Here is an 11,773-nt window from a genome sequence, read left to right on the forward strand (position 1 = left end):
ACACAGAACTGGACACGCACACAAAAAGACAGTGATATTAAAGCAAAAAAAAATGTGTAACTATAGCAAAGGAGAAATTCAAAGAAAACAAACTACATCGACAATCAACAGTTGCCTTCCAACTACATCTACCACTATTTAGATTTCTCAGCAACAAAGCGAAACAAAAAAATACCATGCTGAATGAATGTGGGAATGTAAAAGACAATTTCAGATCAACAAATGAAGAATAATAATGAAAACGAAAAAGAAAAAGATAGATCAGAAAAGATAGAATAGTTGCTTGTGTCTAGCTTGAAATTTGTCAGAGATCTGCAGGCGGCTTTTGTGGGAGTCGATTTGCTCGAACTCGTAGTCTCCAATAACCTGATGTTGGTACAAATCTCAGGCCTAAAACGCTAAACAGACTACTTGAAGCAGTGAGTGAGAAAGGGAGTCGGGGACTGGTAGGAAACGCATAGCATGATTCTTGGATAATAAGTTACCGTTGAGGTTGAAGTTACCGTTGTTCTCTTGGGAGAAGATGAAGCTTGACACTTCGGGCCCAGATGAGAGGAGAAGACGAAGCTGGGAGCTCGGGATTATGCAACTCGGGACAAGAAGAAGCTCGGGCACAAACTCGTTTTCATTACCGATGAAGCAAGCTCAAGACGACGATCTGCATGTGAAAACGAGGGGGGCAAGAAGACGAGGGAGAGAATCGGGAGTCTACAAGCTATGCGTTTTGGGTTTCCCGTATTTTTGATTTCATAGTTTTCTAATTTCTGTTTTTTTTTTGTTTAAATTAAAATAAGGCGGCTGACGTGGCATGGGCCACGTCAGACGTGGGGCCACGCCGGGGACGCACCCCGGTTGCCCATAGAATTATTTACACGATAATTGTCTAAACAATACTGCTATAGACAACCGTCTGTAGCAAACCGCTGCGTAACCGGCTCACGTGGCAATTATGCCACGTCAGCCGATTTAATTATTTATAAAAAAAATAAAAAAATAAATAACCAAAACAACAAAGACGGACAGAAAAAGGAGGGAATTTCCGATTCAGAACCAAAAGAACTTTTACATTTGAGAAACAAAAGAGAAATCCAGCAAACAACCCAAAACCGTGGAAGAAGAAAATATTGAGCTTGAAGCAGTCGATTTTTGGGTCTAGAAGAACCATAGATCTCTTAGTTCGTGTTCGCGTGAACAGCTGTGAGATCTCTTCCAGCTCTGTTCTTCGGCTTCGTGTCTCCGTCGCTAGCTTCAGGTAAGACATCCCACGTCGTCAACTTCCTATCTTCGTGGCTTCATTTCTTTGTATGTGGTGTTTTTGTTGGCATTTTGGTGGTTTAGAAACATCAATAAGCATTTTTAGTTGTTAAAGAGGAAGGCTCCAAAGCCACAGTGTTCGTCGAGGTCGGCCAAAAAGTGTAGGAAGTAGGCAATAATTTTATTTGTAGTGGTTATCTCTATTAATTTTGCCACATGGTTCGCATTTCATAGATGTTAGTATTTCATTTTGCCACTTGTTGTGTAGATAATGTGGTAGCGCAAATGGTCTGTTTTTGTTGGCTTCTTGGTTGGCATTTTGTGTTTTTGTTGGCTTCTTGTGTAGATAATGGCACATTCCCATGTTTAATTACATGAATACATCATATTAAAAAAATAGAAGACAATTCTTAAATTACATATTTTTGATCAAAAGGTTCTACTAAGATTCAATGGGTACGTGGCCATTGGTTCAGTGAATAGTTTTGGTTGGTGCAGAGTACCTCCTGCAAGAACAAGAAGACATTTAGATAATTAAGTTAATAAATATTATGTGAGATAAATCAAATGAAGTGGACATGTGGAAGGAAATAGTACTCTATTTTTTATTTTATTCCATAGTCTATTTTTTGCATAATGCTTTATAAATTTTTTGCAAAATGCATTAGTGAGCTGATTTTGGGTTTTAGAGACTAGGTTGTTCAAATAAAACCATTTAATAGTTAAATTATTATGAAGTTTTCAAATGATAAAGTCCATTCTTTAATTGTTTTTAAACAAATCAATTTCTTTTGGTAATAAATTTAATTCATTACACATGCTAATTGTTAAACAAAATATATTTTGTTAACTTGTTTGGATCATTTACACTGATGCCTCTAACCTTTGTTTTCATAAGAATGATCAACATAATTTGGTGATTTTCTTCTTGTTCATTCTTCAGGAGGTATAGTTTTGATTGGAATTGTTAGCATGGAAAAAGGAGAAGACCACTCAGTTGGGCTAACACCAAGTAGCTCAAATTCTCTAAGCACAGTATGTGATATTATTTTAAAGATTTGTTGGAATGTGTTGAGTTGATGTTTCGTGGTTGCGACTCTCATTATTATTTTTTATGTTAGGACATCCCAATAACTGCTCCAAGCCTGTCAAATTATATGCACGTTTGGCATGGACCACCAATGCCTGCATGGTCACCGGCCTTTATGCCATATCTAGATGGCAACCAATATCCAATCAACATTTAGGTGGTGATGCAACTTTGCTATTATTTTTTTTAATAAATATGTTTATTCATAAAGTTTAATTGTGTTAATTTTTGTGATTTATGCAGAATACTAGTTACAAATTTCAGTATGGGATGGGACCTCCCATTCCTCTCATCACTACCAGCTCCGCAACGAGCTCAAGAGTTCATACAGAGGATCCACCCAATTGCAAGGAAACTGAAAAACCTGATACATCCTCTAGACTTAACGAGGAGAGTAAAGAGGATACACCAGATTCACGGGATACCGAGGATGGCAGTGCCGGGACACTTGAGTGTGTCCAAATGGATGGTGGTGATACGATTGAGGAGCCAAAGTCAGTGATGGAATTTAATTCTTTTGAAGAGTTATTGACCTATTATAAGCAATATGGTAAGAAATGCGGGTTTGGGGTGATGATAAAAAGGAGTGAAAAGGTCGAGGATGGGACTATTAGATATGTCACCCTAGCTTGTGCCCGCGGTGGGAAAGCCCGAAATAGAACGTTGAATGTCGCCAAACTACGTCCGACAGGAAAGACGGAATGTAAGTCAAAGATTAATGTCTTAAAAGTTGAGGGAAAGGTACGGTTGACAATATGTCATAATATACATAATCACGGCCTCAATCCACAGAAATCCCGTTTCTTTCGTTGTAATAGAGAAGTTAGCGAGACCGTAAAAAGAGTTCTAGATACAAATGACCTGGCTGAGATTCGAATGAATAAGAGCTTTGGCAGTCTTGTCGTTGGTGCCGGTGGATTCGAGAACCTCCCGTTTTTGGAAAATGATTGTCGTAATTATATGGATAAGGCAAGACATATGCGACTTGGGAAAGGTGGCGCTGGAGCGCTTCAAGATTATTTTTTAAGAATGCAGTACAAAAATCCTTGGTTCTTTGCATTGATAGACTTAGATGATGAGGGGAGATTGAAGAATGTCTTTTGGGCGAACCCCCGTAGTAGGGCAACATATCAGTATTTCGGTGATGTGGTGACATTTGACACTACGTATCTGACCAATAGATACGGTATGCCCTACGCACCATTTGTTGGTGTAAACCACCATGACCAGTCAATTTTGTTGGGAGTAGGATTGATATCCAGTGAGGATACCGAGATATTTGTGTGGTTATTCCAGGCATGGTTGAAATGTATGGACGGTATAACTCCAAGAGCCATAATCACAGATCATGACAAAGCGATGAAAAATGCCATTGCCATTGTATTCCCAGAAAGCCGACATTGATTCTGTTTGTGAAATATACTGAAGAAAGTCTCCGAAAAGCTTGGCTTCCATAGTGCGTACAAAAGTGGCATAAAAACTACTTTGATGAAATGTGTGTATGACGCTCAAAGTGTTGAAGAGTTTGAAAAATGTTGGGAGCAGCTAATCACCACGTACAACTTGCATGAAAATGTCTGGCTACAAAGTTTATATGATGAGCGTGAGCATTGGGTACTGGCATTCTTGAGGGACGTATTTTGGGCTGGAATGAGTACTATGCAGCGGAGCGAGAGCATGAATGCATTTTTTGACGGTTATGTTCATGCCAAGACAAATTTGAAAGAATTTGTCGACCAATTTGATAATGCTCTGAAAAAGAAAATTGAGAATGAAACTGCTGCAGACTTCCCTTCATTTAGTGTCTCCATTCCTTGTATATCTCGATCCCCAATTGAGAGGAGATTTCAAAATCTGTACATGAATGCTAAATTCAGGGAACTTCAACAACAAATTACCGGTATTATTGATATGGATCCAAAGTTATTTAAGCATGATGGTACAATAAAGACATTTCATGTAGAGGATGAAGTTCGTGTGGAAGAGTTCACAAAGCCGGTTGCACACTATGTGGACTTTAGTGAGGAAGATGCAACTGCAAAATGTTCATGTGGATTGTTTCAGATGAGGGGGATATTGTGTAGGCACATTTTGGTAATATTCAAATGTAATGGGATTAAGTCTGTGCCAGATACATACATTTTAGATCGATGGCGGAAAGACATCAAAAGGAGGTACACATTGATCCATAGCAGCTATGACGTAGGGGATCATCGAGCAGATGCTAATAGATATTCAAGTCTGTTGAATATCTGTTATTAGACGATTACTCATGCTGCGGGTTCAAGTCGGCATACTGAGGATGCAACTACAAAATTGTATGCAATGATTGAGTTATATCGTGCCAACCAAGAACCCCCATCGATAACCCTAACTGGTGCGAATGTTGGCTGTACGACTGCTGATACAACTACAGTTGGAAGTTCAAAGCAAGTACTAAGTCCGAAAGTTGTGAGAGGAAAAGGCAGACTCTCATCTCTGAGGAGAGCATCAAGGATGGAGAAAGACATGCGGAAAGTTAAAGCAAAGACGAAGAGAGCACCAGTGAAGGGAAAATGCAAACAGGTGCATATTGTAAATATTTTAAATTTTATTTACCATTTAATGCAAATATGAAAAATATGCTAAATGATATTTGTGACTTGTTAATTAGCGAGATGGAGGAGATAGAGTAGTCGTGGACACTTGCAGGAGGTTATTTGGCCCTTCGGAGATGGATACTCCCAATGTTGAACAAGTCCAGGCACGAGAAACGGTGATTGGTAGTCAAGAAAGTGTAAGCGGGTCTCTTGTGTTGTCTTAATTTTAATAGTATTATCCATATCACAACGCAATAACAGTTGGTGTTTACTATTTATAGATGCAATTTGGGTTGAGTGAATCACAACCGATGCAATGATTTGATACATTGAGTATGTTATTAATAATGCTAACATGTTGTTACAATTGATATTTTTAGTTGACATTTTCGAAACTGACATGATCTATGTTGTATGCTTTGCAGGGCTCCAAGACTTGGTGAAGACATTTTTTGGAGCTTTGGCAGTATTTGAGATGATAGAAACTGTTATTTACTCTGGAGCTTTGGAAACTGTTATTTTTTAGAGTTTTGGCAGTATTTTATTTACCATGATCTATGTTGTATGCTCATAACAGTTTACTAAATTAAATGAAGAGTGTCATCATGTAATGATCTTTTTGAAACTACATTCTGTGTAATACAGTTCAGTTAATGGCATTTTGTGTCTGAAACTGTTCTGTTTTAATACAAACTGCTTCTGTTTTACAAACTGCTATTAACAAACTGCTACTTGAATACATCATCCATACTAATCTGTTTTACAAAGTGCTCAATATATTGTTCACAAACTGCTTTACAAACTGGGAATAACAAACAGCATTACATCTCATATTACAAACTGGGAATTTCAAACTGCATTACATTATGTACAATTACAAACTGCTTCACAACAAACATCATCCATATAGTGACTGCTCATTACAAACAGTTCTACAATCTGCTCAAATCCAAACTGTTCTGTTCTGTTTTGCAAATTGCTTATCAACAACCAATATCCATACATACACAAAACAGTTTTACAACATGTCCAATACAAACAGTTTCACAAAGTTTCACGATCTGCTCAAATCCAACCTAAACTGTTTTACAAACTGCTTATCAACCAATATCCATACAAACACAAAATTGTTTTACAAACTGCTCACAAAGTTTCCATTACAAACTGCTTCACAACAAAGTTATATCCATACAAACTGTTTCAAGATCCATACAAACTGCTCATACATGAACCTAACCATATTGTTTACAAACAATATATATTACATCACTGTTTTACAATCTGCTCAAACTGTACATAATAGCAGTTTTACAATCTGCTCAATATCCATACATCAACTACATAGTCCAAAAGTAAATACCAAAACCCCAATACAATTTATGGAACTACTAACACTATCCAGGAATTACTTAGACACTACCAACAAACAACAAAAATGCAACTAGAAATGCAAAAGCCCAATACAACCGAAGTAGTCTGCGTGAATGCCTTATTTTAGCTTCTTGTTCTCGAAGCACCAACTCCTTCTTCATAACCTCAATCTCCCTCTTGTGGACATCCTCGATTTTCTCCTCTAGCTCTTTCTCATTCATTACAAATTCATTGGTGCTTTCTCGAAGATGGAGCTCATTCTCTTCATTAATATCTGCCCACTTGAAAAACCTACAGTATGGTAATCCCTGAAAATTAAGAAGATATATAACAAATGTTAGATGTTTTAATATTAATCATTATATAACAAATGTTAGATGCTTTAATATTAATGATTACATGAATAAGTTTTATGTACAAATTATGTAGTTACCTTAGTGTTGTACTTTGGACACCCTAAGAAGGGTCGTCCTGAATTCTTTGCAGTACGAGCCAGTCTTAGTGTGGCTGGCTCCTCACAAAAACAGAATGGTATGCCCAAAGCACGTTTACCAAAGGAAGATGAAGATATTGATGATGACATCCCAATATGGTAGTAATTTCAACAGTACAGAAAATTCAACTGTCGGGATGGAATTAGTTGAATTATTCAGATACACTTGAACATTTTAATATGGAAGTAATCATCCCAATAACAGTAACAGTAGCAGTAGCTAGCACTTTAACATTTTAATGTGGAAGTAAGCATCCCAATAATAGTTAGTGATGTTCTGTGAAGTTTAAAGAATGCTATGACAATTGAAAGGGTGCCTCATTTTAAAAATAGTTGATAGTCTAATAAAACTCAGTAAGAAATTGAGAACTGAACCTTGCTTATTCAATTCTAAAAACAATATATCATGCCAAGTGTATATCAAAATTACATTAATAATAATAATAATAATAATAATAATGATGATGATGATGATGATGATGATGATGTATATTAATAACAGTACATACACCCTTTTAAATACAAATACACATGAGTAACAGTAACAGTTTCATACGCAAGAGTACTAAATACACAAGAGTAACAGTTTAATACACAAGAGTAAATACACGAGTAACAGTAACATTTTAATACACAAGAGTACTAAATACACAAGAGTAACAGTAACAGTTTAATAAGAAAGAGTACTAAATATACAAGAGTAACAGTAACAGTTTAATACACAAGAGTACTAAATACACAAGAATAAATACACAAGAGTACTAAATACACAAGAATAAATACACAAGAGTAAATACACAAGAGTAACAGTTTAATACACAAGAGTACTAAATACACGAGTAAATACACAAGAGTAACAGTAACAGTTTAATATGGCAGTGAGACTGTTATAGACAAGAGTAAAACATCCCACTAACATTTTACATAAATAGCTTAATAAAATAAAATTTGCTGAAATACCCTACTAAAATATTATTTTATGCATTCCATATAATTCTACTATTGTCATACATGTCGAATTTATAAATTGGTAACTTAACAATGATGATACGGTATGTGATTTGAATAATTACATGACTAAATAGTTAATGCAAGAATTATACATCATAGGCAATGTATTACATGACTAAATGTACAATGTATGATAAATAATTATTGACTTCCAAACATTTGGAAAGTAAAAGCAAAGCACAAAAAAAGGAGAAAACTAACGACATTTTTGTAGTGAGGATACTTTGAAACTCAGCCCGATCGATGATTACAACAAATTTTGTTGGGGTTAGGGTTAGGGTTTCAGGCTTGATAACCAAAAAAATTTAGGGTTAAGGTTAGGGTTAGGGTTAGGGTTTCGGGGCTTGATAACCAAACAAATTTAGGGTTAGGGTTAGGATTTTGGGGCTTGATAACCAAACAAATTTAGGGATAGGGTTAGGTTTAGGGTTTCGGGGCTTGATAACCAAACAAATTTAGGATTAGGGTTTCGGGGGAAGGGGATTTCAGATTTGGGTTTCTGGGAAGGGGATTTCAAATTTGGGTTTCTGGGAAGGAGGGTTCGTGGAGAAGACGAAAAAGAAGATAGAGAAGACGAAGGGGATGTGGCTCTGTGTCTTCGTGGAGAAGATTTCATAGAAGATGAAGACAATGACTTCGCTGGTTCGTGGCCTTCTAAGGGTTTGTGGGTTCGAAGGAGACCACGAAGAATGACTGTGGAGAAGGCGAAGACTTTGTATGCGGTGGCTTTGTGGGGTGGCCAGTTCGTGGAGGAGTATAGGGCTTCATGGAGGACGATGGGGCTTCACGGAGAAGAGGAAGAAGAAGACAGAGTGAAGGGTTGGGTCTCGTGGGGATGGACGAAATGGGAAAGGAGGTGAAGTGACCCCTTCTGTATTCGAGGTCTGTGAGCTAAACGAAGCCGTTTAGCGCTATGAAGTTTAAATTCGTCACCGTTTTCAAACAAGCTGAGCAATGATGCCGTTTCATTAATTACCACGTCGGACTCGATTTCGCGAGGGTTCTCCTACGCGGTTGTGAGTAGCATTTTTGTTGTCTAAACGCAGGGCGCTTTGGGGCCGAATTACACAAATGTTCGCTAGAAAGGTTGTGCTCGTTAAAAACTCGGGAGATCCTGAATGCCCTAAAAATTGTCTAAACGTCAACGTTCGACCGCGTTAGCCTGGATTGGGCTCCGACTTCCAGTAACCTTGCCTATTCCTGTGTTTTCTCAGAACGCGCTCTCACTCTTTCAGTCACGTTCTCCACACAACGAAGATGCCACTCAAATGGTAAACGAGTGAGCGATTTCTTTTCTTCTCATTCAATAAATTTTTCTTTGGCTTTGGAAAACATAAAAGAAAATTTCTTTTGGGAAACCCTTTAGAATAAAGCAATACAAATTTGAAATTATGTTTTGTTATTGTTTGGGGGAATTTCTCTAGGGTTTTGCACTGGCAGCCCAATGCTGGAAGCACCGTGAATAGCCAAATCCTCAGCGAAGTCTCGCAGTGTGTGGAGAGCATCAACGGCGTCAAAGAAGGCCGATGGAGAGCCACTCTCACCTTCTACAAGCCCCATACCCGAGGTCATTGCATTTTCCCTTTCTAATTTTTTCTGTGCTCAGGTTCCTCTATTTTAGTTTTCTCACTTTCTGGAATTTTAATAAAAATTGCCTTCACCAGAGCCGACGCAAGCTTCCGAGTTTCCGCGTGATTTTCTTGGGATTTCGCTTCCGGAGCAGCCCAGCAAGTACTATCTCATAATTCGCGGGCAGCGCATTGTTCTTGAGGCGGACTCCTCGATCCAGACGTTGATGGAGAAGCTTCAGTCTTACAAAACCCGCGTTGCGCTTTATTTCGATGTTCGTTTCCTTCTTCCTTCAATCGACTTATAATTTTTATCCATTACAAATTTATAATGTAGAAATAGACAATGTTAATAAAAAAATTTGAAGTTTTTTATTGTATCAATCATTGAAACTCGTTTCCACTGGACGGGCAACTCTAGTAGAGATTTTTGAATTTGTTCTGGTTTAAGAGGCTTATTGTCGTGGTTATGTGTAGGGTTTTCAGTATCAACTTGGTGACTTTCAGCTGAGAGTGGGAAAAGTTGTTCCTACTCATTCTGAGAATTTGAGAGGGATAGTCATGGAGGTACTGGACAAATGTTGTTAAGTTCTCACCCTTTTGGTAAATTTTTGAATTGCATTCTTTCTGATTGGTTGGCATCCATTTTGTTTATTATTTACTATTTTAAATCTCATTGATTAAGGTGCATTGGGGTTTGACTGATGAAGTTTATGTTGGAGAGTTATGGAATTTGTTGATGTAGCAAGTGCATTTTTATTAATTTGAATGCTTGCTCAAATTGAGGTTTAGCTTTGGACATGTAGATATCGTATTTTGACTCTTATTAACTATACCCATGTGGAAAGAAATGCGAAATGTGCTGGTGCTGCATGCTGGTGCTGCATGTTGATTTTTTAATAATGTGTTACTGATGTTGTTTTGGTGATCTTTGTTGGAGAATTTCTTAGAGGTTGGAGTTATTTTTAATAAAGCTTTTATTTACTGATAAAAAAAAATATCAGAGGTTGGAGTAAAAACTGAAGTTGAAAGGTGACAATATGAGACTAGTCCCAAGTTTTATTTGAAGAATGAGGATTGACATTTTGTCACAGTATGAAGCATGGACCTTGTTGGGTTACCAACCTGCGCTGAATGATTGGTCTTCCCTTTATCCACATGGATTTGAAGTGACTACTGTTGCCCTGAGGTTACTGGATTTATTCTGGTCTTTAATGCACCTTAATCAAATTTACCCACATGGATTTTATTGATCCTGCGAGGATTTTCACAGTTGTTCTGAAAACCCCCCCTCTCCCTCTCTCTCTCTCTTTCCAAATTACATACTTATGGTCCTGCAACCCTAAATACCCTGACTGGTTTTCTTCCTTTTTTTTTTCCTTCTGGTGTTATATGATGCATTCGACCATCTACATTAGATTAATGGGTAAATTTGGGGAGTAACCTTTTTTTTTTTGGTGAACCCTTATTGCTCTATTGTTGTTTGCAGGTTGAGTATCTTCCCATTTCTTCTATGGAGAAAGGCAGGCAAGTCATGGAAGAGTTTGTTGATATATGGCAAGAAGCTCTGTCAAAAAGATCATTACCGGGACATTTTGTGCATATAGAACCAAATTTTGCTGATTATGGTCTCGCAGACAGCTATACTTCCCAACATAGTGCTGTTCAATATGCTACGGTTATGGCTCAACTAATTGCAACAGTTCAAGCAGTGCAATCAATGAGAAATTAGGAAAGGATAATGGATTTGTGCCATGTATGTGATATGAATAACCGACTCCTTTCCCTCTTTAGGCTTTAATTGATGCATCTTGAAACCTACTTGCTTTGGGACTAGGTGTAAAGGTATGCAATAGAACAGAAACAAGCAATTGCTCGAGTATTGCAGGCAATTAGAAGTTACTTTCTATGGAATGTTTCAAGATATAGAATCACCCAACTTCTTAATACTTTGATAAAATCATTTACTTCGGCTTCAAATCTAAACGAATATTTGAGATTCCACATTGTTTGTGACATCTGAATAATTGACTGGTTGCGTTGATCTGGAACAAGCTGTGTACAGTAATTGTATAAAAGCTGGAGTAAAAAAAAAAAAAAAGAAGAAAAAAGTACAGCAGTCATCAAAGGGCAGCCAAATTATAGATGCCCTAGCATCATCATACAATATTGGCACGTGCCAATGAACAGTATCATCATCATAATACAATTCATTTATGAGAGAGAGAGAGGCTGGATGTCCTGACCAGTGCTTGCTTGTATTGCAGAACAACGGCTAGGAACTGTAACAATTCAACTTTCTGCTTTCCAAATTAAATAGAAAGCAACATATTATTACCTAAGAGTAATGCTACTTATAAGTTCCAAATAGATAAGTTTTATACAAGTCTTTTGTAAAAAAATGAGT

General features: G+C 37.3%; 1 protein-coding gene across 1 annotated transcript; it reads left to right on the forward strand.

Annotated features, from left to right (window-relative positions):
- The first annotated feature begins 8,811 nt into the window (after positions 1–8,811).
- Positions 8,812–11,280, forward strand: LOC109008653 (mediator of RNA polymerase II transcription subunit 20a-like). The gene is made up of 5 exons (XM_018988843.2): positions 8,812–9,069; positions 9,223–9,365; positions 9,463–9,641; positions 9,844–9,933; positions 10,856–11,280. Exons 1-5 carry the CDS (start codon positions 9,056–9,058, stop codon positions 11,096–11,098), a joined length of 669 nt encoding a protein of 222 aa, XP_018844388.1. The 5' UTR covers positions 8,812–9,055; the 3' UTR covers positions 11,099–11,280.
- The last annotated feature ends 493 nt before the right edge of the window (positions 11,281–11,773 follow it).

Source organism: Juglans regia, chromosome 1 (assembly GCF_001411555.2).
Source record: "Juglans regia cultivar Chandler chromosome 1, Walnut 2.0, whole genome shotgun sequence".
Lineage (NCBI taxonomy): Eukaryota > Viridiplantae > Streptophyta > Magnoliopsida > Fagales > Juglandaceae > Juglans > Juglans regia.

Bases quoted from the DNA above. Each gene is read 5' to 3' on its own strand.
- LOC109008653 (XM_018988843.2), top strand. The intron at 9,366-9,462 runs GTCATTGCATTT...TGCCTTCACCAG, and splicing joins CTACAAGCCCCATACCCGAG to AGCCGACGCAAGCTTCCGAG. The intron at 9,642-9,843 runs GTTCGTTTCCTT...GGTTATGTGTAG, and splicing joins GCGTTGCGCTTTATTTCGAT to GGTTTTCAGTATCAACTTGG.